At 58.7% G+C, this 27,088-nt stretch overlaps 2 protein-coding genes across 3 annotated transcripts; both read left to right on the plus strand.

Annotated features, from left to right (window-relative positions):
* The first annotated feature begins 2,404 nt into the window (after positions 1 to 2,404).
* PGC (progastricsin) lies at positions 2,405 to 6,163 on the plus strand. Its single transcript, XM_009980875.2, has 9 exons — positions 2,405 to 2,460; positions 2,816 to 2,969; positions 3,384 to 3,501; positions 4,155 to 4,273; positions 4,649 to 4,848; positions 4,999 to 5,121; positions 5,351 to 5,495; positions 5,750 to 5,848; positions 6,011 to 6,163. The coding sequence occupies exons 1-9, from the start codon at positions 2,405 to 2,407 to the stop codon at positions 6,161 to 6,163; spliced, it is 1,167 nt and encodes a 388-aa protein (XP_009979177.2).
* Positions 6,164 to 9,798: 3,635 nt separating this feature from the next.
* LOC104374707 (pepsin B-like) lies at positions 9,799 to 13,280 on the plus strand. Of its 2 annotated transcripts, none has more exons than XM_086627240.1 (9): positions 9,799 to 9,854; positions 9,976 to 10,126; positions 10,591 to 10,708; positions 11,000 to 11,118; positions 11,741 to 11,940; positions 12,105 to 12,227; positions 12,308 to 12,452; positions 12,758 to 12,856; positions 13,128 to 13,280. In XM_086627240.1, exons 1-9 carry the CDS (start codon positions 9,799 to 9,801, stop codon positions 13,278 to 13,280), a joined length of 1,164 nt encoding a protein of 387 aa, XP_086483366.1. The 2 variants fall into 2 exon arrangements, with proteins under 2 accessions (XP_086483366.1, XP_009979176.2); XM_009980874.2 differs by having other exon boundaries at positions 11,741 to 11,937.
* The last annotated feature ends 13,808 nt before the right edge of the window (positions 13,281 to 27,088 follow it).

Below are 27,088 nucleotides of genomic sequence, written 5' to 3' on the forward strand. Positions count from 1 at the left end.
TGTGTGTGCTGTAGAGGGCACCTCATTCCTTTGTCTTTTGGCGAGGCTGAGTCCCCGTGGGGACCTGCAGATAACACTCGGTATATTGACGTTTTGATAACTGCTCTTTGCTTTCAGCCCGAATTTGCTTTTTATCCAATCTTAATAAGTTGATCTTTCTATCAATCCTGCTAGCAAACAAGATAATTGCTTTATTATGGTCTCAATATCCAGCAAAGGACACACACTTCCCGGTGCTCTCCAGGGAATAAAATCTGTGCAGAGTGTTGAGGCCGGATGAGCGCAGCGATAGCGACGCCGGGCTATCGGCGGGTGATGGAGAGTGGGATTTCCCCGCTGTGAAGAGCCAGGCCGGAGGAGATCTATCAAATATTTAGGTTCTAAGTGAAAATATTTTGGTCCGTTTGCTCGAAAATGTTTAGGTTATAACCAAAAAAATGTTTTGGTCTCTTTGCTAGAAAATATTTGGGTTATAATGAAAATGTTTTGGTCTGTTCGGGTGTTTGTTGGCAGTTTGGGAGGTCTGTGTTTGTGGTTCTCTTTTTTTTTTTTTCCCCACAGGGAAAAAAAAAAAGCAAATAGGGAATTTCCTGACTTTCTGGGCTGCTTCGAGGGCCCAGTGGGTGGGTTAAACCCCGAGGGCTTCATCCACGAGTGGGTTAAACCTCCCCCATGGGGGGATGCACAGCACCTGCCTTTTAACACAGGATGGAAAGGAAATCACGTGCTCCACAAAATAAAAAAAAAAAGAAAGGAAAAGTATGTGATTTCTGTCCAAAATAGTATGAAAAGTTTGTCATCGGCAAGTTTGCTGACGACACTGAGCTGGATGGTGTGGTGGACACGCTGGAGGGAGGGGACGCCATCCAGAGAGACCTTGAGAGGTGGGACTGGGTGAACCTCATGGAATTCAACAAGGCCAAGTGCAAGGTCCTGCACGTGGTTCGGGGCAATCCCAAACACAAGTCCAGGCTGGGTGGAGAATGGATTGAGAGCAGCCCTGAAGAGGAGGATTTGGGGGTATTGGTTGATGAGAAACTCAACATGAGCTGGCATCGTGCGCTGGCAGCCCAGAAAGCCAACTGTGTCCTGGCCAGCAGGTCAAGGGAGGGGATTCTGCCCCTCTGCTCTGCTCTCGTGAGACCCCCCTGCAGTGCTGTGTTCAGCTCTGGGGCCCCCAACATCAGAAGGACATGGAGCTGCTGGAGCAGGTCCAGAGGAGGCTACGAAGATGATCCGAGGGCTGGAGCACCTCTGCTATGGAGACAGACTGTTCAGCCTGGAGAACAGAAGGCTCCGGGGAGAGCTTCCAGCAGCCTTCCAGTACCTAAAGGGGCTACAGGAAAGCTGGAGAGTGGCTTTGGACAAGGGTGTGTAGTGACAGGACAAGGGGCAATGGATTTAAACTGGAAGAGGGGAGATTTAGATTAGATATAAGGAAGAAATTCTTCTCTCTGAGGGTGGCGAGGCACTGGCACAGGTTGCCCAGAGAAGCTGTGGATGTCTTATTCCTGGCAGTGTTCAAGGCCAGGTTGGATGAAACTTTGAGCAACCTGGTGTAGTGGAGGGTGTCCCTGCCCATGGCAGGGGGGTTGGAACTGGATGATCTTGAAGATCCTTTCCAACCCAAACCTTTCTGTGATTCTATGAAAGCAGAAGCAGGACTGAGATGTGTGACACATGGAAATGAGCTGTACCTGGAAGAGATGGCAGTGAAGGACTGGGAAGCTGATGAAGAGGGGAGAAGGACAGACCAGAAGGCAGAATAGCACTGGAAACCCCCTGTGAGAAAGCAGAAGAAACCTCGTGGGCTCACCAAGCCCCTGGGACAGGGGGAGCAAAGCAGCTGGCTCCAGCTCTTTGCACCGTGCCCTGGAAAAGCCTCAACGCCAGCAGCCATCCCTCCTCCACGCCAGCAGGTCCCCGCGGGCGGGCGGTTGGGCTGGCCGGGTGGCAGAACGGCCGGCAAAAGCCCGACACGTTTCCATCCTGAGCCAAGAGCCACAAGCACCTTTGTTTCTTGGAAAAGATTTGGCCGGGTTTGGACTAACAGAGATAATGCCCCGCGGCGATGACGATGTTCGGGTCACTCCTCTCTTTGCTGCGATAAGGGCCGGCCTCTTATCGGGTCGTAACCCTTTGATCTCGCTATCGACGACGTGTGTTACTCGATTCCTACCTGAGCGCCTCACTAAGGGCACAAACTCCTCGAAATCCGTGTGGCCCAACATACAAAGGAACCCTTGAAGCCAGAGGTGCACGTGGCGGTAATGGAAAATGGAGGTCAGCAGATAAGGTGGGGGGTCACTGCTTCCCAGTATAAAACTGGGGAGTTGGGGCAGCTCAGCCCATCCGCTGCGGTCTCCGAGAGCGTGCGTGTGGCCCGGTGGACAACTGCTGCACCATGAAGTGGCTCGTCCTGGTCCTGGTGTGTCTCCAGCTCTCGGAGGGGCTGGTGAGGTGGGTTGTCCCTGCGGCAGAACGAGTGGGGAGAGGGGAGATAACGGAGCCCGGCTGCGGTTGTGACCTGCACGGGCTGCGCTGCGTCCCCGAGGGTGCCAACCTGGTCTACCCTGGTGTGACTCCAGCCTCCTGCATCTCCACAGACCATTGTGGTCCTAGTCCAGGCTGCACCCCTCGCCAGGAGGGCAGCTCCTGGGGACGCCCGAGGCAGCCGAGCAGAGGGTTCCCATCGTGGCAGGGTTCAAAGGCACCCAGAGAACTATTGGTTTGAAAATGCCTAAATTTTCTCCTGATTTCCTGCTGCGGTTTTTTTTGTGGCTTTTTTTTTTTTTTTTTTTTTTTATTTGTGCAGAATCAAACTGAAGAAAGCCAAGTCTATACGGGAGAAAATGAAGGAGGCTGGAGTGCTGGAGGACTACCTGAAGAAGATTAAATATGACCCCGTTAAGAAATACAGGTTCAGTAAGGACCATGTTGTGTACGAGCCGATGACCAACCACCTGGATGTGAGTACCCCGGGTTCCCCTCTCGCTGCCTGTCCGTACCCCACGCTCCCCTTTCCCTCCTTCCCAGCTGCCAGAGCGATCTATTCACCCCTGAACCTCCAGGAAGGAGAGATTGCTTTTTTCCACCCTTTTATAGGTTTCCCTTTTAGACTTTAGAAAAGTTTTCCCCAGCCATGAAAAGCGATGCTTTTCTATATGTAACAAAAGCCGTAACAAAAGAATTCTTTAATATTACATCTTTTGGGAGAAAAAGCAGGGTGGGAGTTCAGTCTGGTCCTGCCTACTTTGCTACTTGCAAGAGTGAGCCTGGCATTCCCTGGCACCCTGCAACGTGCTGGGATGCTGGCGCAGGGCTGGGAGGCGAGAGCCTGGTTTGTCCCTGACCCTGTGGCCGACCCCGTCTCTCGTCTGCAGTCGTCCTACTTTGGGGAGATCAGCATCGGGACCCCCCCGCAAAACTTCTTGGTGCTCTTCGACACCGGCTCCTCCAACCTGTGGGTGCCCTCCACCCTCTGCCGGACGCTGGCGTGCTGTGAGTACCGCAACCGCGTGGCACGGAGCACCCCCAGCACCAGAGCATAGTCCCATCGTATTGAGGGGCGGGAATATCACGATAGTAGACCAAAAATGATCCTGGCACGCTGCTCTGGGATAGCTGCTCCCTGGTACCCGCTGGTGCCATGCTTGGGAAACACAGAGCTCTTTGCCCTTACGTGCTGGGCTAATGGAGGTGGCCAAGTCGCTACGGCCATCGCGAGTGTCCCCAGGGCACAGAAATCATGGTGGATATGTCTGACTTTTCATGGCTGGGCAGAGGGATGAGCAAAGCTACGAATCACGGAGCTGATGTCCCGCTCCCTGGCAGAGCCCATCCAACATGACTCACTGCCGGCGGGAGAGCGACGGGGATTTAACTGCTGGTGGCTTTGCTCGTGCTGGGTGGCTGATGTGGTCGTGGCCACGACAGCTGTTCCCTTGAGAGGGATGTTGGCAAAACTGAGATGAAACGCTGCCTTGGAGATAACGGCGAGGCAGAGGAACAGCCCGTTCCGCTCTTCGCAACTTGCTCTCTGCCAGGGAAGCTGCTTTCCCAGGTTTTATCCCGGCTGAGCAACCAGCGGTGAAATCCCACTGTGGCCAGGCGAGTGCGTGCCCAGGAGCTTTGCCCTCTTCTCTCTCACGCAGACGATCACGCGAGGTTCAGTCCCAGCAAGTCCTCCACCTTCGTCAACAACGGCCAGTCCTACACCATCTCCTACGGCAGCGGCTCGCTCGCCGTGGTGCTGGGCTACGACACGCTGACGGTGAGCGAGCTCCGCGCCCTCCTCATCTTCCTGGGTGCTGTGTCCCCAGCACCAGCTGGGTGCCCCAGTGGAAGGAGCCCGGGGGACAGTCTAAGGGCAGATCTCATGTCTCGTGTAGACAAGACTTGGGCAAACCAGGGCCTGGGATGGGCAGAAGGGATATAAAGTGGTTATTGCCACCATCGGCTGCCCAGCTGGGTTTTTACTCCATTTTAACACGATTCCTGCTAATTTTCCCAGCTGCCTGGAGATGTTTTCACCAGCTGTGACCTTGCAGTGTACTCGCTGGGCTTTCAGAGCATCACTCATCCCGTCCAATGGCTGCCTGGGTTTCCCTAAGGGCACGGGCTGACCTGGCATCCCCTTCCCCTCCAGATCCAGAGCATCAAGGTCACTAACCAGGAGTTTGGGCTCAGCGAGTACGAGCCAACCGAGCCTTTCTACTACGCCGAATTCGATGGGATCCTGGGAATGGCCTACCCCTCGCTGGCGGTGGGGGGGACGCCCACGGCACTGCAGGGCATGCTGCAGCAGAACCAGCTCGCCGAGCCCATCTTCAGCTTCTACTTCTCTCGGTAAAATCCACCGGGGCCCTCTGCATATCCCATGTGCTCCGGTGTCCCTCTGCCTGTCCCCATGCAGGTTCCTTGCAAATTTGTCCCTTGCTTTCATGCATATCAACCCGATTTACCAATCTTAGCTTCTGTAACTCTCTGTTTTTGCAGCCAACCCACCTACAGCTACGGGGGAGAGCTCATTCTTGGAGGAGTTGACACTCAGCTCTTCCAAGGGGACATTGTGTGGGCACCGGTGAGCCGGGAGCTTTACTGGCAGGTCACGCTTGATGAGTGAGTTGTGTTCTTACCTGATGGGCATGATCCACCCTTGGGAAGCTCATGTAATGAGGCTGGTACAGCTGGCCTCCAGATGAAGCTGCAGCTATGGCAGCAGGCGTGGGCTCAAGGCAGGGGTTGGGCACTGCATGTCAGAGCATCTCAGACTTATAGATCCAGCCAAGACAGGTTTAGTTGCCAGTGGGTGCTTGAAGTGATGTCCTTCTCCCTATTCTTCTCCCAGGTTTGTTATCGGACAGTCAGCAACCGGCTGGTGCAGCGAGGGCTGCCAGGCCGTCGTGGACACAGGGACGTTCCTGCTGACGGTGCCCCAGGACTACCTGAACAACTTCCTTCAGGCCCTGGGTGCCCAGGAGACCAGCTACGGTGTAAGTGCAGGGGATGCTTTGGATGTGCCCATGGAGCAGTGGGGAGGCTTGCAAGGGAGCCAGAAGCCATGGGCTGGGCCAGATCCTGCAAAACTCATGTGGCATCTAGAGAAGATGGTGCTGCAGGCATGTCAGGGAGGTGATGTGGCACTGCCGGGGAAAAATGGGTGTGTTACCCCCAAGTAGCAGGGTATTTCTCCTCTCACAGTGGGTGCTGTTCCAGCCATAACCTCCTCTTCACCCTCTCTCCGCAGTATGCAGTTGACTGCAATAAGATCAAGAACATGCCCACCCTCACCTTCATCATCAATGGAGCTGAGCTCCCACTCCACCCCTCCTCCTACGTCTCGAACGTATGTATTAGCTGAGCGGCTTCATCCTGCTGAGTCCTTGAGGGCCAGGAGAGGACCTGGTGCTTCTTGACAAGTAGTGATGCCCCCCCTCCCCACAGCCCAGCTGGCAGAGTCCTGGTGCTTGTCTGGGCCTCTGACTCCCCGTTATTCCCCTCCTTACAGAAAGACGGCTACTGCACTCTTGGGGTTGAGGCCACCTACCTGTATTCCCTGAACGACCAACCACTCTGGATCTTGGGTGATGTCTTCCTCAAGGAGTATTACACCATCTTTGACATGGCTAACAACCGCCTTGGCTTCGCCGTGTCGGTGTAGAGGAGCGGAGCAGCGAAATCCAGCCCCTCTCCCGGCCAAACGCATCTTGACCAGCATTGCTGTTGCACTACGGGGTTCCTATGGAGCTTCCCGTTCCTCCCGTGCCTGCATGGCTCCCTGTCCCTCCGGGCTTTCTGTGCCAGTGTGTTCTCACAGGCTCTTGTTACAAATAAACCCCAACATCCCAAATTGTCTCTGAACTTCTGAGTTCGTTGAGCGACGGCTGAGCAGAGGCTCAGCCTGTGCGTGGGTTGCACGTCTCAGCTGGGTCTTGCCCCCAGCACCAGCTGAAGGGTTGTGTGTCTCAGCTCCTCTTTCTGCAGCAAAGTAAGCACCGTGATAAGCTCCTGGGCAGATTTCTGCAAAAGCAGCAGGGGGAAAGTGATGGAGAAGCCGTCCCTGGGCTGGTTCAGATCGAAAGTCAACGTATTTATGTTTCTTGCAAAGGGGTGTGACACGCCGTCGACTCCTGGCAGCTGTGGGACCAAGTCTCAGCCTTTATTATAGTGAATAAAGGGGTTGGAATTTGGGGGTTGGAACTAGATGATCTTTGAGGTCCCTTCCATCCCTAACCATTCTATGATTCTATGATTCTATGAATTACTGAGCTCCTGCTCGGTGCTGGCTCCGATGAACGCAGCAGGCTCCGAGCTGCAGCTCAGCTCACAGGGCCGGCAGCGACCAGTCCTTCCCCACGCCGGTGCCCGCGGTAGCCTCTGCAGACAGTGCATCCCGTCCCCCCTGAGCCCTTGGCTCTGAAGCTGTCCCGCAGCCCAGCCCTGTCCCCGCTGCAGGGCTCGTGCGACCGAGCTGGGGGCTGCGGATTTTGCACGTTGGGAAGCAGGCAGCTGCTGTCCCCCAAATCCTGGCTGCTGCCCTCAGGCCCCGCTCCTGTCCTCATTGTCCTCAACGAGGGACGAGCCCAGAACGCGGGTCCTGGACCTGATTCCTGCAAGGAATCCTGCTGGGCTTTGCAGGTGAGGAGCACCACGCGCCAGGCTGCAACGTGGGGGATCCGGACACCGAAATGTCACTGGGGTTGGTCTTAATTGCCAGCCACAGCCTCGGGGACAGGAGTTCCTCGAGGAATTCCCCCAAAAAGCCAGTTCTGCTCTGTGCCATCAGGCGCTGGCGCACATCTGGAAACGCTGCGCGAGTCCCCGGCGGGGCGGCACGGCTTCGTCCTCCTCCAGCCGCCGCGTGCTGCCGGGCGGCACCACGTCACTGCTGGGAGAGGCTCAACAGCACCTACCCAGGCAAACACAGAGTGAGCCGCCGGCGGTGGACGTTGCTTGGCTTGCAGATTGTGGTGACCTTGGAGCGACCGCGGGGACACGCTGTCCTGTCGCCGCTGCCGGTACTTGCAGGGCTGAATCGATCGCTGCAACCGGCTGAGGATAAAGCCGTGGGGCTGGCCGGTCTCCACCTCCGTCCCTCTTGCTGGGCATCGGGAAACCTCGTCAGAGGTGCGTGTGGGAAGCTGCTAATCTTCCCTGCAGCTGGATAAGGTTTAACGAAGTCCTGTGATTAAGTCAAAGTGGGAATATGAGGCCAGATTAGGTGAGCCATGACATCCAAATGACCCCTAGATCCTGAAGCTATTCAATCAATTAAAACAACAGCCGGAGCGTCGGGAATCACGTTCTGTGGCCAAAGAGGATGGGGAACACCTTGGCTGGGGGATGCTCGGGTAACACCGCTCTTTCCTAGAACCCAAACTCGTTTTCTTAGAAGCTCTTTATCATTGGAGCTCATTATCGGATATATTAATAGCTCTGCCATTTCACCAGAGAGAGGACACAAACCCCTCTGTGCTTTGTGTCAAAATATTGACACAGGCTGAGTGCAGCAAGACGGAGATTAGATAGGCACTGATAGCAGCGAAAGGCATTTCTCCTCCCCTATAAAACGGGGAAGTTTCCGAGAGCTGAAGCTGCTCTGGCAGCAGCGGTGGCAGGAAGGGACGGGTGGAGGCTGACTGTGTCCCTGCCGGTCTTTGCTCTTCCCTTTGCTCCCTGCAGGATCCGTCCAAGCAAAGGCAGATCCATCAGGATGCGATGGAGGAGGACGGGGCGCTGGAGGGTTTTCCTAAGCTGCCACAGGCTCGAAGCACCAGTCCAACACCAAAAGCTTGGATGGGAGCAGTGAGGCTCTGCTGCGGTCCATCCCCACCGTGAGCGGGGACTGGCGAGTGTGCGAGTGCCCGACAGCAAAGCAGAGTGGGGCTGCTCCTGCCCAAGCCCATATTGGTGTATATTGGTGACCCCCATGGAGCCAACACAGACCTGGACAAAGATTTCAGTCCCAGTGAAACGGAAGCAGAGCTGCAGCGTGTGGCAGGTGCTGGGAGCAGTTCATATTAAAGCACATGGTTACGGTTGAGCTGCCCAGCGTCGTGTCCCCTAGGCAGAGGGATCTGAGCAGCCTCGGGCTTTCGGTCCAGCTGGAGCTGAGAGCTTTGCAAAGAAAAACTCCCATGTTTGTCTCCTTGGGTTTTCCGTGGGAGATGAGGCCGCTGGCCGATGCAGATAAGGCTGCCAGGGTGATGGGGACGTGGGGACAACCACCCTTCACCAGCAGTGTGTGGCAGAGTTTCTGCAGGCAGTGAGTGCCCAGGCTTTGGGCTACGAGGCTGAGCAGCATCCTCAGAGAACCAGATGCCAGGATGAGTCCCCAGTGACCTGGCAGGGCTGGCTGGCTGGTAGCAGCTTCCCAGGGGGAGGAAAGGGTCTCCTGAGACTAAAAATCCCCTGGAAATGAACACCTAAATACATGCTCCCCTGTATCTCTCCTGCCTGGGTATGACCAGCATCACCAAAGCATATGGGACACATCACCTCTGAAGCGCCGGTTGTGTGACCTGAGCACCCTCAGGTGCAGCAAATCAAACTGACTTTTGGAGATGGTTGAGTGGTTGCAACTGGGCAGGTAAAGGCCTGTGATGCCTTTCAGGGCTGCTATATTGAGCAGTTTCTAGCCCCCATCTCAGCTTCCTTGGAGGGTGTTGGCAGAGCTGGAGGGCAGCAAAGGGCAGAGGGGGCAGGAAGATAAAAGAACAAATGCCTGGAAAGAGATGTTTTTGGGGGTACGTGCTGGTTCCTGGGAGACTTGGAGCTGGGCTGGAAAAACATCCCTGCTGTTTCCTGCTAGTCATGTTCAGGGAATTGTATGTGATACAGGTTGTAGACTTAAATGGAAGAAATACCATCAGCCTGTGGCACTTCCTTGGCTGCCTGGATGGGTCAAAAGAGGAACACCAGCATCATAAATTTCTATTTGCTATAAAGGGTGTGTTTTGCCTTTGTTTTCTGGAAAGATCAAGCTGGTGCTGAAGGCAAGAGAAAACACTTTAACTTCTTGATAACAAGAGAAATTTGCTTTTTATCACATGTCACATATTTGGTCTCGATATCAGAGATACTGGCCAATCCGTTAGCACCTGGGCAGCCGGGTAAGGAAGCAAAATCAGGGCGGCTGCGGTGATAAACACACCGCGAGTGTTGGTGTTGGGTGGGTGCAGCGATAGAGGAAAGGGGTGCTTGGAGCAAGGGGCTGGGCACGGCTGCTGGCTATATACACCCTCCCCGGGCAGAGGTGGTGCAGGAGCTGCCGTGGAGCCACCAGCACCCGGGACCATGCGGTGGCTGGTGCTGGTCCTGCTCTGCCTCCGGCTCGGGGAGGGGATCGTGAGGTGAGCCCCGGGGCCGGGATGGGTGCGAGGGTGCAGGATCTGGCCCTCAGCACATAAGGGTGCACATGTGGATGGAGTACCCGGCCGCTCAGCAGCTCGCTGCCGTCTCCATCCCGCACAGGATCACCCTGAGGAAGGGCAGGTCCATGCGGGAGGCGGTGAGAGGGAAGGGGGTGCCAGAGGATTTCCTAAACGACCTCAAAGGGGATCCCGGTAGGAAATACCAGCTCAGTAACGCTGTGACTTACGAACCGCTAACAAACTACCTGGATGTAAGTATTAAAGCTTTTCCTTCCTCCTCTGAGCCACCCGGCTCTGGTTTTTGGGGACACCAGCCTTGCAGCAGGGGGCACAGCTCCCCTCCCTGCTCCCGAGTCGAGGGGCTGCGCTGGGCACGGGCAGGTGTTTGGCTGCCTTTGGAGCCCGGCTCCGAAGGCTGGGTGATGTTGGGAGGTGACGGCAGGAGGCACAGCTTATCCTGAATTGATTTCCCTCGGAAAAAGCAGTTTGGTGGTTAGAGGGCAGATCTGCTACTCCTGCTGACTTTGTTAGGAGCTGTAAGCAGGTGATTGCCCCTTTCTGTGCTGTAGCTGCCCTGGATGCACCCAGGGACCCGGAGCCCTCCCTGTAGCCCATCAGAGGTTTGGGTTTCTCAGTTAGCAGAGGGCAGAGAGCTGAAAACTCGCACTCCAAAAACCAGGCAGAAACAGAAATCCGCTCACGCTCTTGTTCGTAGTCCTTCTACTTTGGGGAGATCAGCATCGGGACCCCCCCGCAAAATTTCCTGGTGCTCTTCGACACCGGCTCTGCCAACTTGTGGGTGCCCTCCACCTCCTGCCAGACTCCAGCCTGCGGTGAGCATCTCTTGGGGGGGACAGCAGTGCTGGGGTTGGGGGTCAGGGCTCCCCACCCATCGGTGCTCTCGGACATCCCTTGCACGCTGCAGGCTGGAACTATGACAGGGAAATCAGTGAGAGCTGATGGGGTTTGGTGTTTGCCCTCTGCTCGGTGACACCGATGGGGCTGGTTTTGGATGGTCCCTTCCCTGTGAAGCCCCTTGCTGTGGATTTCTGCCTGTGTGGGGACAGGGATGCTGAACCGAGGGCAGGATGTGACCTGGGGGCTGTCACCTTCTCTCTGTGCAGTGAATCATGACAGGTTCAACCCCAACCTGTCGTCCACCTTCTCGGGCAACGGCATGACCTACACCCTGAGCTACGGGTTCGGTGACGTGTCGGTGGCGTTAGGGTATGACACCGTGACAGTAAGTGACTTCTGGTGCGTCGGCGCGTTGCTGCAGTCAGGGTAAGAAGTGGCTGCGGTTGTGATCAGTCCAATTTGGTTAAAAATTTAGAGGGTACCTGAAAGTACCTTCTTGTTTTGAATATTAGTGCCTGAATCTCTCACGTAGAGCTCATGGCATGTCAGCATAAATTTACTCGGAGTCTGGGATCTGCAAACAAACTCAGTTCGAGTCCTCTGGGCTGTTCAGCACTGCTTTGGGCTAAGGGATATCTTTGGCCTTAAAAGTTCGTTTTTTGTACTGATGGCTGAGCTTTGTCATTACAGGACGCAAGAAATGTTCTGTTATGAGACTCTCACGCAGTGCAAGTGTGATTTCAAACTAGTCAAACTGAAGCAAACCCCTTTTTTGGGGTATTTTTGTGAAATAATAACAATGATCGGACAAAGACTATGAGCCAGGCTGTTTCCAACTCCATCTCCCATCTGCGATGGGGAAGAGCTCAGCACCTCTCAGTGCAGATTTACCTTCGCAACCTTCCTGGCCATCCCTGCCTCCCCTCAAAAACTTCCCGCTGGGATGTCGCTGTCAAGGGGGAATGTCCAAATGTGGATATCTCCCAGCATCTTTCCTCTCCCTCTAGATCCAGAACATCGTTGTCAGGAACCAGGAGTTTGGCCTGAGCCTGGAGGAGCCCAGCAGACCCTTTTACTACCTGGACTTCGATGGGATTTTGGGCATGGCTTACCCGGGCGTTGGCATCAGCGGGTACAACACGGTGATGCAGAACATGCTGGAGCAGAGCCAGCTCGCCGAACCCATCTTCAGCTTCTATTTCTCGCGGTGAGATCTCTGACAGCGGGTCTCTCTCTTGCACAGACACAGCCTGGATCCATCCTTTTCTTCATTCACTCTCCATCCACACGCTCTCCCCGCGCACCTCTATGCTATATTGCTTTCTACGGAGCAGCCTGCCTGATTTGGGGTTTAATTTTGTGTCTTTCCAGAAACCCGACCTATAGTTACGGCGGGGAGGTCATCCTCGGAGGGGTTGACCCCCAGCTGTACACTGGGGAGGTTTTATGGGCTCCTGTGGTCCAGGAATTGTACTGGAAGATCGGGATCGAGGAGTAAGTGCTGCGCCACAGCTCAGAGTGAGTCTTGGAGGTGGGGGAATCTTTTGCGACGCCTTTTCTGCTGCTCTCTCCAGGTTCTCCATCGGGCTGTCAGCTACCAGCTGGTGCAGCCAAGGCTGTCATGGCATTGTGGACACCGGGACGTTCCTGCTGACCGTCCCAGGACAATTCATGTCAGCCTTCCTGCAGGCGCTAGGCGCGGAGGAGAATGACTATGGGGTAGGTGGGAGGATACCATGAGATGAGGATCCACCAGGGTGGTAATGCTGAGCTATGGAGGGCTCCTGGCATCTCTGGAGCAAAACATTTCACCTGAAACAGCACTGCAGTGGTGTATCTCCCCTTGCAGTGGTGTGAAACAAAAATAATTCTTCCAAATATGATAAATCCGGGTCAGCACAGCCCTGCCACAGTCAGAGCTGTGCTGACCCTTAGGGAGCACAGCCGAGGTTACAGTTGAAGGAAGGATGGTGCCCAGCCTTGGGGTCCTGACCCCTCTGCCCCTCTTTTTGCTTCTTTTGCAGTTCGTCGTCGACTGCAACAACGTTCCAAACATGCCCACCCTCTACTTTGCCATCAGCGGAGCCCAGTTACCACTGCCTCCCTCTGTCTACGTCTTAAATGTAGGTGTGATTTTATCATTCCCAACACGCGTTTGCCGTCGTAGGGCAGTTTTGCCCAGGAGAAAGAGTTTCTTTCCAAACACAAAGGCTTCCAGCAGCCTGAGTGCTCTGCCTCCCAGCACCCGGTTCCATGGTGGTTTTGCATGCCTGTGTGTGACTATAAGGAGAGTCTAATCCTGCCCCCAGCAAAAGCAGCCGTGAAGGCATTGGGCAGCACAAACCCCTCACGTTCCTCACTGGCACTGAAATTTGCTTTTTTTTTCCCTGTAAGAATGATGGCATCTGCACCGTTGGGGTTGAGGACACATACGTGACCTCCACCAGCGGCCAGCCACTCTGGATCCTCGGCAACATCTTCCTCCGGCAGTATTACTCCATCTTCGATATGGCCAACAACAGAGTCGGCTTTGCCCTGTCAGCCTAAGGATGCTGAGCATCACCCGTGGGATAATTTGTGTGTGTGACACTTTATCCTGCCTCGGACTGGTTATATGGTGATGAAGAGTCTCCAAATCTCCTGTAATGAATAAAGGGCTGCAAATCTAACTGCTTCCTGTCTCATCTGGCTGCGGCTGAGCAGGATCTGGCACAGCTCTTAATAAACCAACAAAGTCTGAATTCACACTCGAGGTTTCCAGGCGCTACCTGGGCTTCCAGATGTGCACAGAGCCTTTGAATTTGCTGCAATGACAAATTTGGAGTCACCTTTTTGACTGGGATCCAGATCCCTGCTGGGACTGGCAGGGAAACTGGGATGACCAGGAGAAATTCAGGCTGCACCATGTGCTCAGCTGCAGCTCAGGGACCCCAGGGCTGAGCCGGTGCAGTCGCTGGAGGCTTCAGAAACCAGTTTGGAGCAGGATGTGCAGAGACAAGGAGCTGCGTGTGAACAGCTCTCGGTTCATGAGGTTTGGGGGCATTGCCCACATGTATTTGCAAATAAATTAGGGATTAAAAAGTGTCATGCAAGGACACTCAGGCTGAGGAAAACGCCCTGGTTTTGTTCTCAAGGGATAAATCTCTTCATCCTTGCAGCCCAGAAGGATGAGGAGGCGGTGGCATGCCTGGGACATGGATGTCCTCCAAAGCTTGGGGTGTCAGGATTCCCTTCAAGAGGAGCTGCTGGATGCAGTGTCAGACTGGGCCAGTGCTGGATGCTCGGACTGGATCCGAGAGGCTGGTCCTCCAGGCCCAGCACGGGGCGATGCACGGGAGATGCAGCGCCGAAGGGCCCCATGGCCCGTTGTCTGACACCCATCTCCCGGTCAGATGACAGTCACCCCGCTGGGGCATGTGACCGCCCGTTAAATCTGCTGTTTCCAGCCAAATCGGCCACGGCACATCCCGCAGAGTGGGGAGCTCCCATCCACGGAGAAGGAAACGCCGTTCTGCTGCCACGGGCAGCCCAGTGACAGGGTCACACCGTGCCCTGGGGACTCGGGGCGCAGCGCCCGCTCCCGCTGCCACCCCTAGTCCCAGAGAGTTGATCTCACACTAAAAGCTCCGCACTCCCTGCACCATTCCCCAGCAGCTGCCAGACCCCAAGGGTCCCATCTGGACCCCCGTGCCTCGAGCGGGCACCCGCTGCTACTGCTCCCCACCACCCCGCACGTCTCCGGGTCACTGCTGACCCTCCATGGCCGCAACAAGCCTTTGGCACCAGTGCAAGGAACTGTGTGATCCCGGTGCAAGGAGCTGCACGACCCTGGTGCATGGAGCTGCACGACCCCGGTGCACGGAGCTGCACGATCCTGGTGCATGGAGCCGCACAATCCTGGTGCACGGAGCTGCACGATCCCGGTGCAAGGAGCTGCACAATCCCGGTGCACGGAGCTGCACGACCCCGGTGCAAGGAGCTGCACAATCCCGGTGCAAGGAGCTGCACGACCCCGGTGCAAGGAGCTGCACGACCCCGGTGCACGGAGCTGCACGATCCCGGTGCAAGGAGCTGCACGATCCTGGTGCAAGGAGCTGCACGACCCTAGTGCAAGGAGCTGCACGACCCCGGTGCAAGGAGCTGCACGACCCCGGCGCACGGAGCTGCACGACGGGGCCGCACGACCCGGGCACCGCCCTGCCTTCACCCCCCCGCCCCGGCACCCAGCCGGGTGGGTGGAAAAACCCGTTTTTGGGGCGGAAATCAGCAAAACAAACTTCTGCCGTGGCCGAGGCGGGGGACTACAAGTCCCGGCAGGCGCGGGTGGCCCTGCCCCGCTCCGCACTACAGCTCCCGGCGTGCTGCGGCGCGCAGCGGGCCGTGCCGGGCCGGGCCGAGCCGGGCCGGGCCGGGCGGGCGGGCAGTGCTGCCCTCCCTCGGCGCGGGAGCGGCGGGGCCGAGCCGGGCCGGGCCGAGCGGAGCCGAATCGAGCCGAACGGAGCCGAATCGAGCCGAGCGGAGCCGAGCCGGGCCGAGCGGAGCCGAGCCACTTTGTTTCCTTCGGCGTTCCGCTCTCCCCCGCAGCCGCCGGGTGAGTGCCGCGGGGCTCGGGGTGCTGGGGGGTACCGGGGGGACGGGCAGCCGTGCAGCGGGGCCCCCTCGGGTCGGAGCCCGTCCGGGGGGCGGGGGTGTTGGGTGCCCCCCGGCTCCTGCCCCATCCCGGGGCGCTTTGAAGTCGCAGCCGCGGGGTTGTAGCTTTTTTTTTTTTTTTTTTTTTTCTGTCCTCCTTTGCTGTAAAATAATAACGACCCTCCCCGCGCCCCCCACCCGCCCTCCGGGCCGGGATGGGGCTTGAGCCGCCGGTTGAGGGGGTCGGGGGTGTCCCGAGCTTGGCCGGGTGCCCCCTCCGAAAGGCCGAGGGTCCCGGGGGCTGCGAGCCCTCCGGCAGCCAGAGGTGACTTGCGTGGGTCGCCTTTACCAGAGTAACTCCCCCCCCCCCGGCACCATTTAGCCCACGCGTGGGGAAACTGAGGCACGGATGCTTCAGCTTTCGGTGCTGACACCCGGGGCGCTGGGTTTTCTCGGGGGTTTCCGTGCACCCCGCCCCGGGACAGGGTGCAAATCCCTCCCGGCCTGGGGGGCAGGAGAGTGGGTCCCCCAGCGGCATGCTGGCCACCCCCCAGCCCTGCTGCTTTTGGGGTCTGCAAAAGGCAGGGGAAGAGTTGGGGTACCCCATGTCACACAGCTTTTAGGGGATCACCAGGAGGACAACCCGCCCCCCCCCCCCCAGCCTGCAACTTGCTTCTCTGGGGCAGCAGGAGTTTGGCGGGGGTGCAGGAGGGGGCTGCACTTAACCTACAGCCACCGATTAATGATATTAATGAATTAATTGCGAAGCAGGAAGGATTACGACAGCCCTCATGCCCATGTCCTCTAAAGCTTCAATGAGTCAGATGATGGGGAAATTTCCTAAAAAAAAAAAAAAGTGAAAAAGAGAGAAAATATGGTGGTTATTGTTGTGCTCTTCTAAGATAAATAAATAAGCCCGTGCAAGTCCGGGGACAAGCAGGGCCTGTTTCCAGGAATCACGGCGCTTCTGCGTGTTCCTGGCCCTGGGGGCATGGGGAGAGTTTGTGATTTATTTTTTTTTTATATAACAGAAGAGATTTGAGCAGAGAGCGAAAGTGTGAAGTTTGGGGCGTTTGATTTTATTCCCCCCCCCTTTACTTTCCCCTGCCATGTTTGCTTGGCTTCATGCACGGCTGCTCCTCCGGCTGGAGGAGGGAGCGGGGCTGGTTTCTCCCTGCTGCGGGTGCCGGCGGTGGCTGAGCCTGCACTTACCTGCTGCCGGGGGATCCGGCGAGGAAAACCATGCCAAGGCCGGTAGGCCTTTGGGAATTGGGCTGCTGGAGTTGAGAAACCACCAGATTTAGGCTCTAGGTGGGTGCCGATGACCGCGGCGGGCGGCACGTGCTGACCCTACGGTGTGCCGAGGGGAGCCGGCGTGTTTTCCGAGGGATGCTGGCTTAGCCTCCCGAGGGATGCTGGCTTTGCCTCCTGCCCTTATCAGTAGGAAACTGCTCCGGGGTGGAGCTGGCTACAACGGGGCGACTCCAGCATCCGGGTGTTTGGGATGGAGCTTGTGATTCCAGCCAGCTTTTTATTTCTTTTTCCACGCTCCACGGCGCCGAGTTTACGGCACGTGTGTTCCTGGTCCCCCCCTGCCCTGCCACCGCCTCTGCCGTGACGAGGTGTCCCCGTTTGCCGGTTTTCGGTGGTGCTGTGGGGAAAGGGAAGAGCCCAGCGTGTGCGAGCGACAAAGTGATGAATCATCGGAGCAGGGGGGACATTTCCAGGGCTGAGGGTGGGGTGGCCGTGGAGCCGGAGCAGCACAGCCCTGCGGGGAAAGAAACAACCGCTGCAGGGAAATGGAGCTGGGGAGGCCATGCTGGGGGTGGCCCCCTGCCAAAATCACGTGTACCGAGGGCAGAAATACCCTTCTGGCTCCCTGCGGATCTCCCCGTGTCGTGGGGTGCTGTGGGGTGGTGCTGGGATCTTGATGTTGCCATGGCATGGGGTTGGGTCTCAGCCCTGGATCATCATTTCTCCCTCCTTTTCTGGGAGTGCAGATGGATGGTGGGGAGGGACAGAGCTCTCCTGGCGCTGGGCATGGCACAGCCACCTTCTCCATCACCTCTGGGCTCGGTCACCAGGGACACCTGGAGTTCGTGGTTTGTTTTTTTTTGGGAGGGGGGGACGCCTCAAGGTGTACCCACCGAAAGGGAGCGATTTTGTAATTGCCCTGCGTGGGGTTGTCCCACACCCCGATCAAAGAGGAACCAGGCTGGGGGGGAAGCGATTTGCCAGGGTCGACTCAGCACAGTGGTGTGCCTGGCGCGGGCGCCGCAGCCCGGCAGTGGCACCGCACCGCTGGCACGTCCCCGCGGCAGCGTTGTGGCTGCAGCCCACGCCGACGTCGAGCCGTGGCAGCCGTTTCGTGGCGGCTTCCCGACCCTCTCTCAGCTGTGGGAGATGTACAGGGCTCTCCGCAGCCGCAGGAGCCAGCGCTGGGCGTTTTACAGCCCTGTAAAAGAGGGGAGGCTGCTCCAAGGTGCAACATGTGCCTGCCACCGCGCTGTGCCATGCCAGCTCCAGCCCTGCAGGCATCCCCTGGTGACCCTTCTGCGGTAGCGTCGCCTCCATGAGCACGGGGGAGGCAGCAGCTTGGGCTTTGCGGAACCGTGGCGCGGTCCCAGTGCGGAGGTGACTGGGGAGCATCCCCCTGCCCTGCAGCCGGTGATTCCCAGGGCAAGCCACGGTCGTTGTCACCCTCGCAGCTGAAGCAGGGGAAGGTGCTGGCGGTGTAACGCTTGGAGGGACGAAAAGGGTGATCTAGTTCTTTGTGAACATGCAGGAAATACGTGCTCATCTTTAGGGTTTTTCCCCCCACCACTGGTATATTAGAAAGAGTCCCGATGGTTCCCCCTGACTCATTGCAAGGTTGTGCCCCCCAGCGGGGCTGGTCCCTGGCTCTTGGGTTTCGGTCAGAGCGGGTTTTCCTTGCGGATTTGGATGCACGTGGGATCCCACGACATAGTCCAGGGGTGCAGGAGGCCAAGCCCCGCGCTCCAAGATGGGCTTCAGCTCCAGTTCCTGCTCCCTGCTTCGAGGGAGACCCACGCGTTGGCTGGGGGTGGAGGTGGCGCATTGCTGAGAAAACCAGGAATGATGGGCACGATCCTGGCACTATGCTGGCCCTGGTCCTGTCCAGCTGATGCTGACAGCTGCCATTGAAGAAGTCATCCTTGCTCCAAATGTCTTCCCCCTCACTTTCTGCTGAACAAACAGGCAGCGAAGCAAAGCTATAAATATTAAATTGGAAAAAAAAATATAGAAAGGTAAAAGAAACCACCCGATTTCTCTGCGGGCAGAGGAAGAGCGTGCGAGGGCAGAGGCGAGCGGGGCTGCGCAGTGCCTGCCGGGAAGGACCTCACCAGCTTGGTGTGCCATGGCAGTGGGGAGGATCTGGCCCAGGAGGATGGCATGGGGCCGGATCCCAGCTGCTGGGAGCTTGCGTTGTGCCATAGGCCCATAGGATGGAGGCAGAGCTCCGCAGCCCCCGGGATGTGAGGGATGTTCCATCTCTGGAGGTGCGGCGGGCGGTTCAGGGGGTGTTCCGGGAGGTAGGTGCTATGGGACTGGGAGTGGGAGCACCGGGCTGAGCACCACGGGGCAGCCCTGGGGATTTGCAGCAGATGGTGGGTGGGTTTGCCTGGACAGGGTCCCCTGGAGAGGGTTCAGGATCTTTCAGGGACACATGCCACCCCGGCCCCACCATCCCTGCAGTCTTTGAGGAGGCTGTGCCATTGTATTTTTAAAGACTCTTCTAAGAACGGCTCCCGGGGTTTTGTCACCCTTCCTACAAGTGCATTCAACTCCGAACAAGCTCCCCACACCCTCATCTCTGCTTAAATCTCCTCCTTTGGTTAAAGCGGTGCAACTTTCATTCCGGATAAACCTGAAACACCCAGGCAAGATCCTTCCCTGCCGGTTGCATCCCTCTTTTTCCTTCCCATACACGTGCTCTTAACGAAAGTTATTTACTTCTCATATAAATGACTGCGAAGCCGAAGGTTTCTCATCACCCCGACTCTACTTCGGTTGTAAATTCTCCGTTCGGCACACGGCCGAACCCCCAGCACAGCTTGTGCAGCTGCTGCGGTAGCGCCCGGGTGCCAAAATTAGCGGGGCTGAGGGGGCACCCGACCTGGGCATCTTCGGATACTCCCGCGCTGGCATCAGGGATGAGCGGAGGGGCTGCGTGTCCTGCCTGGCACAGGGTCCGAGCTGGGATGCTTCAGGGGCAACGGCTGGCAATGAGCTTGGGGATGGGCAAGGGAGTTTGTGGAGCTTTGGGAACAAGCTGTGGCTTTCACCAGGCTGTTTCCCTGAGATTTCTAGGGAATTGCATGGAGTGGGGAATATTTAGGAGGAAATAAGGAGGGGGCTGCAGCCAGGTTGGGCTGGCAGAGCGGGGTCTGCAGTCACCGGGCACACAGGGAGCACTTCGCTGCTCCCGGCTTGCAAACCCCATGGGAGGACGGGAGGTTGGGTGCCAGTGGGCTCAGCGCTGGCTGTGGCTCCCGCCTTATCTGCAGCAGGATAGGTGCCGCTCTCGGCCCCGCCGCTGCTCCTCAGGGACTGCTCCAGGCTCTGGGCGGGTGAAGATCTCCCTTGGAGAAATCCCAGCCTGTGGGAAAAACCTTTGGGCTCCTTCATGGTCAAGCTGGCGTAACTCATGCCAGGGAGGCGGCAGCATCCGTAGCGAGGACTTGACCCGGTTGCACCGGCACGGTGCCAGGGCAGGGGCTGGATTGGCGGCGGGGGCTCCCAAGAGCTGAGTTTGACCTTCACGGAGCAGGAAAGCGCCGGGCTGAGCCTGGAGGAAAGGAGGGGAGAGGAGAAACCTGGCCTCTGCGGGTAAGCGGCGATGGCTGGATGCCCCCACGGGCGTTAGAGGTGCTGCCGGGGCCGGGATGGCAGCGGGGAGAACCCCGGGGCTGTTGGGGAGGACAAGTCACAGGCTGTCCCCAACTCGTTTATTCTTGGGGCCGGGGAACAGCTGCGGCTCCCATGGACGGGGCGGCCGTGGCGCTGGGGCTGCAGCCACGGTACGGTTACATGAAATCCTCCTTCTGAGAAGCCTCCTGGCCGGGCGCTGGGGGCTGGACGCGGCGTATTTATAAATATTACCTCCTTCCAGCAGCACGGGGCTGGGGAGGGAGGGAGGAGGGATGGGGGCGGCGCTGGGAGCGTCTCCAGCACCGGCACGGGGGGACATGGGGTGGCCGCTGTCACCTCGCGCCTTCTGCTCGCGGCAAGCGGCACCAGGAGCTTGGGGCACACAAAGCTTGAGGGCTGGTTTTGCTGAGCGTCACCACTTTCCGGGGCAATTTCTAGGATTTTGGGGCACGCGGTGCTTCTAAGTCCCAGCGCCGCCGTGCATCGCATCTGCCCTACTGGAACCAAACTGGGGGCTAGGGATGGTGCCGTCCTGCCAGTTCCCCTTATTGCTCATTTATGTAGTTATTTATAAAAAAAACACACCACCACCACCCAAGTTGTTTGGAGTCAGCCCACGCCGGAGCAGGACGGGGTTTGCTCTGGCTGTACCCGAGGCCCCGCTCCCGGCTCGCTCGGGTCTCTCGACCTTTGCCGAGGTGAGCGGGACGCGGTGCGGCCGCGCGTCCTTCGCCGCCGGCACGGCCAAGGCCCCTCCAAGGTCACCCCACTCCTCTCCTCGCCTCCCCGCTGAAAGGCGGGCACGATACGGGGCTGATTAATCCCTCGGCCCGGGGTGTTGCCGGGCTGCAGCCGCGGCGCGTCCCCAGCTCTTGCGCTGCCGTTGGCTTGTCCGCACCCCAGGAACGTCCTTCTGCCTGTTAACACTTTTATTTTTAATTGCTGCTGTTGGGGGGGGAGGACAGGACTTGTCAGCTCGGGCTGTTGGTGATGGCGGGCTGTGAATTCCCCGGGCGGTCAGTCGGACAGGGGTGTTTTGGTCAGGGCTCCTGCACCGTGCCAGCCACCCTGCCGGAAGGGCTTTTGCGCTGGTTTGGAGTGGCCACGGAGGCAGGATCTGGCCCCACCGTGGTGGGGTCCCAGAGGTCCCCTCCACCTTCACCAGTCCTGCTCCAGGGACTGCACCTGGAGATCTGGCCCATGGGTGCCAGCGTCTACCCGCCGTGCCCGGCTGGGGTGATGGCGTGCATGCCATCCCCCAGCTGTGCCACGCTGGGCAGAGGGACTTTTTGGGGTGAAGGAGAGATGTTGAAGCAAGGCTGTGTATTCTTAACCCCATAACGGCTGCCACGGTGGGCTCTCGTGGGTATACCTCAGCACCACCAGAACCAGGGGACTTCTTTATGAACTCCGTTTATTCTGCCCTGAGGGTGACACCGTGACAAGGGATGCTCAGCCCAGGCTCTTGGTACCCGGGGACTGATGCTTTTCCCTTGGCCGGGTCCCTGACAGCTCCCTGGCAGGGCAAGCTTACCTGGGCAATTTGGGGACCACTTTAGCCAGGGTCCTGCTGTCATGCAAGACTTGCGTTTAATGTTTTTACTGTGCTGGGTACCTGGTGCCGCTTCCAGGAGCGGTATTTAACGCATGGAAGGGAAAACATTTGGCCCCTGACCCAAGCGCCTGTTAACAACGCCGCGGTCCACGTTTCTGAGATGCCAGGGCTAAAAACAGTCCTGGTGACTCAGTCTCTCGCTGGCGTTGTCAACTGACCCCGGCTTTTATTTGCCAAGTCCCTCCACCTTCTCCTTCTCCCTTTCAGGGCTGCGTGCTCGCTGCGCAGGGAAGGCTCCTCTGGCCGCGGCAGCCTTGGAGCTGGGGTCCACCTGCCTGACCCATCTCCTGCCTGACCCATCTCCTGCCTACAGTGTCACTCTCCGGGTTGGAAATGGGGCTGTTCCTCCTTTCCCACCACCCTGTCCTCATCCCAGAGGGGCTGGATGGGACCTCTGGAGCCTCTGGTCCAAGTGTGGCCAGTGTTGGCATCAGATAGGGATGCTCAGGGTTGAGCCTGGTTGAGTGTTGAGAGTCTCCAAGGACAGAGGTTGCCCCACTGCCAGGGTTGGGGGGTGAGGAATGCCTTCCTAATACCCTGTCCCACTGCCCCTTTCTGGGGCTGCCAGTCACGGTACTGTGCTCCTCCACATGCCGATGAAGATGATGGACTCTGGCCTTCCTCCTGCTGTGTGCCGGCGTTACCTGACCCCTGACACCGCGAGTACGCTGGCACGGCATAAATCACCTCTGCGGTGGCCTTGCCAAGGCAGGGTGAGTGCCCCGAGGGACAGGGCCGGTCCCAGCTGCGCGGGAGCAGATGGGTGCCAGCTGCGTTGCTGGCGGGGTGGCACGGCAGTGGCTCGCCGGCCCGGCCCGTGGGGGGCTTCCCCGGTGGGGGAGCTCGATCTGTCACAGTGCCCTTGTGGGATGGTGACACACCATGCATGGCGGGGAAGGGGGAACGTGGTGCAAAGTGGTTTTGCACGATGCTGGCGTAGGGGGGTCCCTGGCACCGTGGCAGCTGCGTGGGGTGTCACACAGGTGTCCTTGTTGTCCCCTGGCTTTGCCATGACCATCCTGGCTGGTGCCGGCTGGCACTGGCATTGCCGTCCTGGTGGGGACCAGCTGTGCTGCCTGGCAGTGTGCGGGGCCGGATCCGGCTGCATGATGCCGTTGCTTGCTCTGCACCCGCTCCAGGCACATGGACGGCAAGGGATCCCTGTGTGCCACGTTCCCTGCAGGGACATGGGACAGCTTTTGTCCCTCTGTGTGTTTTCAGGCAGGGATGTCACTGCAGGCAGCACTGCAGCTGCTCTCGAGGTGACACGATGGGGCAGACCCAGCCTGGGCTCTGGCACCCTGGAGAACCCAGCGGCAGTGGCTGCATCTATTTTTGCCACACTTCTCAGCGCAATCGCAAACTCCTGTGTTGCAGTGACAAAAACAAGCAGGTTCAGAGGTTTTTTGCAACTTCCCCCACCCCTGCACCCCGTGTGGCTGCTGCTGCATTAAGAGCCGGGTCTTGAAAATGAGGAAACGTAGGGCTGGTGAAGGAGCCAGGCTGGCCCTGGTGACGAGCACGGAGGAGCTGCGACCTGCTGGCCCCAGCGCCCAGAGACCCCCCTGGTCCCACCATCCCGCACCCAGGTAACCACTGCACCATCATCCCCCTTCCCCATGTGGCAAGGTGGCAGCGAAGCCCGTCCCCAGGCTGCGGGCACCCATGGGGTGGCTTTGCAGGTGCCCGGCGGGGTGGCAGCTCAGCGCTGTCAGAGCAAACCTCGGTGCGGAGCAAACACCTCCGTGCATCCCGACGGGATCCCGGCTGCTGCACCCAGCCGGCTGCTGCCTGCCCCGAAACGGTGGTGGGTGCTTGGCCCTACCCAGGCTGGGGGGTGCTGGGCTCCCTTGCTCGCCACCCCCACGTCTCTCCCCCCCACCCTCCATGGCATTTGAAAACAAAAAACAAGGAAGGAAGGCTCGGCGGGTGCTCGCTGCCAGTAGCAAGAAGCGGAGCTGTTTTCACTTCTTTCTTCTCCCTTTCCTTTTTGCCACCCTCTTGGTTGTCAATGAAGCGGCCCAGAGCAGAGGGAGGGTGGGTGGGTGGTGTGGCACCCACCCCAGCTCCACTCCTTCCCCAGGGGTCCCCGTTCCCTGTGCTGGGGCTGGCTCGAGCCACCAATTGATTTTTCCACTTATAAACGGCCACGATCGATCGGGAAATCAGCACACACGAGGGAGCGGGGCTGGGCAGGCAGCTCCTTGGTGCAAGGAGTTTGGAAGTTCTCAGGGCTGAGCAGGGCATTCGCTCTCCTCCCTCCAGCTTTCGAAGGGGTGGGCAGGAGATGAGTTGCACTTGCTCTATACGTACATGCGTGTGCCCGTACGTCGCGGGCAGGACGGGCAGCGCGGATGCTGCTTCCCCGTGGGCTGCCCGGGGCGGGTAACGCGATCCCCCCGTATTTCGCAGGGGCTAAATCTGGAAACTGCCTCACAGCGGCTTTTATTTCTAACCCACACCTGGGTGCAGCGATGCCGCTCGGGGAAGAGGTGGCGGGGTGGCTCTGGGTGGTTTGTCCCTTCGGGGTGGCACTGGGTGCCCCACGCTGGCTCTGCAGCAGCAGCCTGGCCCCGCTGGCGTTGCAGAGCAGCACCCGATGTCACTGCAGAAAGTACCGGTGGTTGCTGAGCAGCCGTGATGGTGGCACCGGCTGTCACAGCCCGGGGTGCAGGGCTGCTGGGCCCCCGTGGGGATAAGGGACATTTCAGGGCCATGCAAAGTCCTATGGGCGACGAGTGAGGGTCAGGGCAGCTCTGGGTGCCACCGGAGCTGCTCCGGCTGGAGCCATCCCACAGTGCCGCCCCGGCGCGGGGGGAGCGCGTTGGGCTCTTGATGAAATAACACTCCCAGAGGAAAAGCAAGAAAGGTCCAGAAATAACTGTGTCGCTAAATAGCAGCGGAGATATTTTGAAGGGAGATTAATCGCCTGGCTCCGGCCCCGCGCCTTGTCCCAGCGGCGGGTATGGTGGGTGGTGGTGGAGCACGGCTGGTGCCTGGACAGCCCCCAGGTGCTGACGGAGCCTGTCAGTCTCCAGCACCTCAATAAACTGCTCTGGTTTTGGGGTGCGACCCTGCAACGAGGTGGGATTAGCTTTGTCCCCCACCCCAAGGAGGCAGGGGCAGGGGCGCAGGGTTTTTGGAGCACAGGTAGAGTTTCCTTTGGGAAATCCGTCCCTTTTCCCTGTGTTCCTGGCTTGACCTGAGGCTGGTGCTGTGGGCTCCCCCGTGGAGCTGGAATTGCAGCGAGGATCAGGATTAGCCCAGCGCTCAGCTCCACGGCTTCTCCTGCTGATGGTCGGTGATGGGCAGCGCAGAGTCGAGGACCCCCCTGGGTACCTGCTGCTCCAGGCATGGAAAAGCCATCCTGTGTCCCTGCTGCTGCCGGTCCCCGCTCGCTGGAGAGGAAAGGTGGAGTTGGGGTGTGGAGAGCTGCCAGGACCGTCCACCCTTTCCCTGCTCCCTCCTACCTTCCTGCCCTTCAGCCCCTCTTCTCCCTCTCCATCCCCTTCCCATTGCTCTGTCGCCCAGCCTGGGCCTCCCACCACCTTCCTCCATCCCCTCCCCTGCTCTTGCCTCTCCGTGACTGATGGGGACAGTGATGATGCCCCAGCAGGTGCCCTGGCGGCACCCGCCAGGAAACCCAATGCCCAGGCATGCCCTGGCCTGCCGTGCTGCCCGCTCAGAGCCAGGCAAGCCGCTGCCCGTGCACCAGGACGGACCCTCGCCAAGGTCCCCTCCAGGTGGGGATCAGGCTGGGGCTTCCCCTGGCGCAGGGACGGCTCCGGCTCAGCTGTAAAGCCACTGGATGTGCTTTTTTCTGGGATGCTAATGTCTTTCATCGTCCCAGGAAAAACAGGCATCCCAGGTAGAGCTGCCATCCTGCGTGCTTCACTTCTGCCCCCAGCCCGAGGGACAGCGGGACGTGTCCCCGGGGGTGGGACATGTCCTCCGGAGTAGGGTGGCTGCACCATGGTGCCCGCCGGGTTCCCGTCCTTTCCCACCACCCGCTGCCTCCCTCCCGCCCACCACCCTCACGCCGGGGCTGACTCAAAGCGAAAGCAGAAGCTGCTCGGGGTTTCGGGGGGTGGGGAGGAAGCCAAGCAGAACCAAGTGGGTTATAGTAAACCCACCCTAATTTCACCCCTCTCCTTATCGAGCCCAGCTCTGACTACCCTTCCCCACCCTCACCCTTGGCATCCCCCCTGGCAGCTCCCCTTCACGGGAGTTTCCCAGGGGAGAGGGCAGCGCTTTCAGCTCCCCCCACCCCAGTTTTCTATAAGGGGGCAGCCGGGGGAGTCCTGCAGCCAGGCAGGGTGGTGGGACCGGGGCCGGCAGGGTGAGCGGGTGCCGTGCCGTGGGTGGCTACGCCTCGGCACGCTTCACATGACACCCATCCTGAGAAGAGCCCGGACCCCCCCGGCTCTGCAGCGGGTCGGCTCTGTCCTTGCCTTCGAAACCAGGTTTCCCCAGCACTGGGGCTACTGGCTACTCTGCTTCCTCCTCGTCCCCGTCCCGTCCCCCCACCCTGTGCCATCGAGCCGGGGGTCCCCGTGCAGCCTCCCATGGGACGCGTTCCGCTGCTCATGGTGCTTTGCAGGGCCGTGGGTAGCTGCTTGCTGGTAAACACGGGGGCTGATCGCAAAGTTTCCCCTGCATGGCTTGAAATCCCTTTCCCACTCTCCCCCAGTGCTGGAAGCCCCCCAAAAACATCTGTCTCATGGGCCCCAGCACCTGTCCCCCTCCCAGCCCTGGCCGTGCCCCGGCTGTACGCCGAGCTGGGCTTGCAAAGCACGGCCAGTCCCTCCGTGCTGCGATGGCTCATCCCATCTCCTCGCAGCTCTTGGAGGCTTTTCCTCTCAATCTTCCCTTAATGCTGGGGGTTATTACGTCCCTGTGTACCTCAGCTGTGGTTTATCCCCCTTCAGCCTGTTTTATCCACTGCGGGCTGTCCCCAGTGTCACTGGGTCCCCTCCCAGGGCTCTGCCGTTGCTCGTCTCAAACATCGTGCCCCTCCAAGGCCGTTTGCAGCAGACGCCTTTACGAAGCTCCGATTGATAACTGTCCCAGGCTCCTCTTCTCCCATCCCCCTTTCGACGGGCCACCATGTCTAATTAATTACCTTCCTCTTGCCGTTCAATAGCTGGCTCTTGATCCATGTAATCGTATTTCTGTCCATGCTGGCTTGATTTAATTTCCCCCTTAGGATATCGCGTGG

Source organism: Tauraco erythrolophus, chromosome 27 (assembly GCF_009769465.1).
Source record: "Tauraco erythrolophus isolate bTauEry1 chromosome 27, bTauEry1.pri, whole genome shotgun sequence".
Classification (NCBI taxonomy): Eukaryota; Metazoa; Chordata; class Aves; order Musophagiformes; family Musophagidae; genus Tauraco; species Tauraco erythrolophus.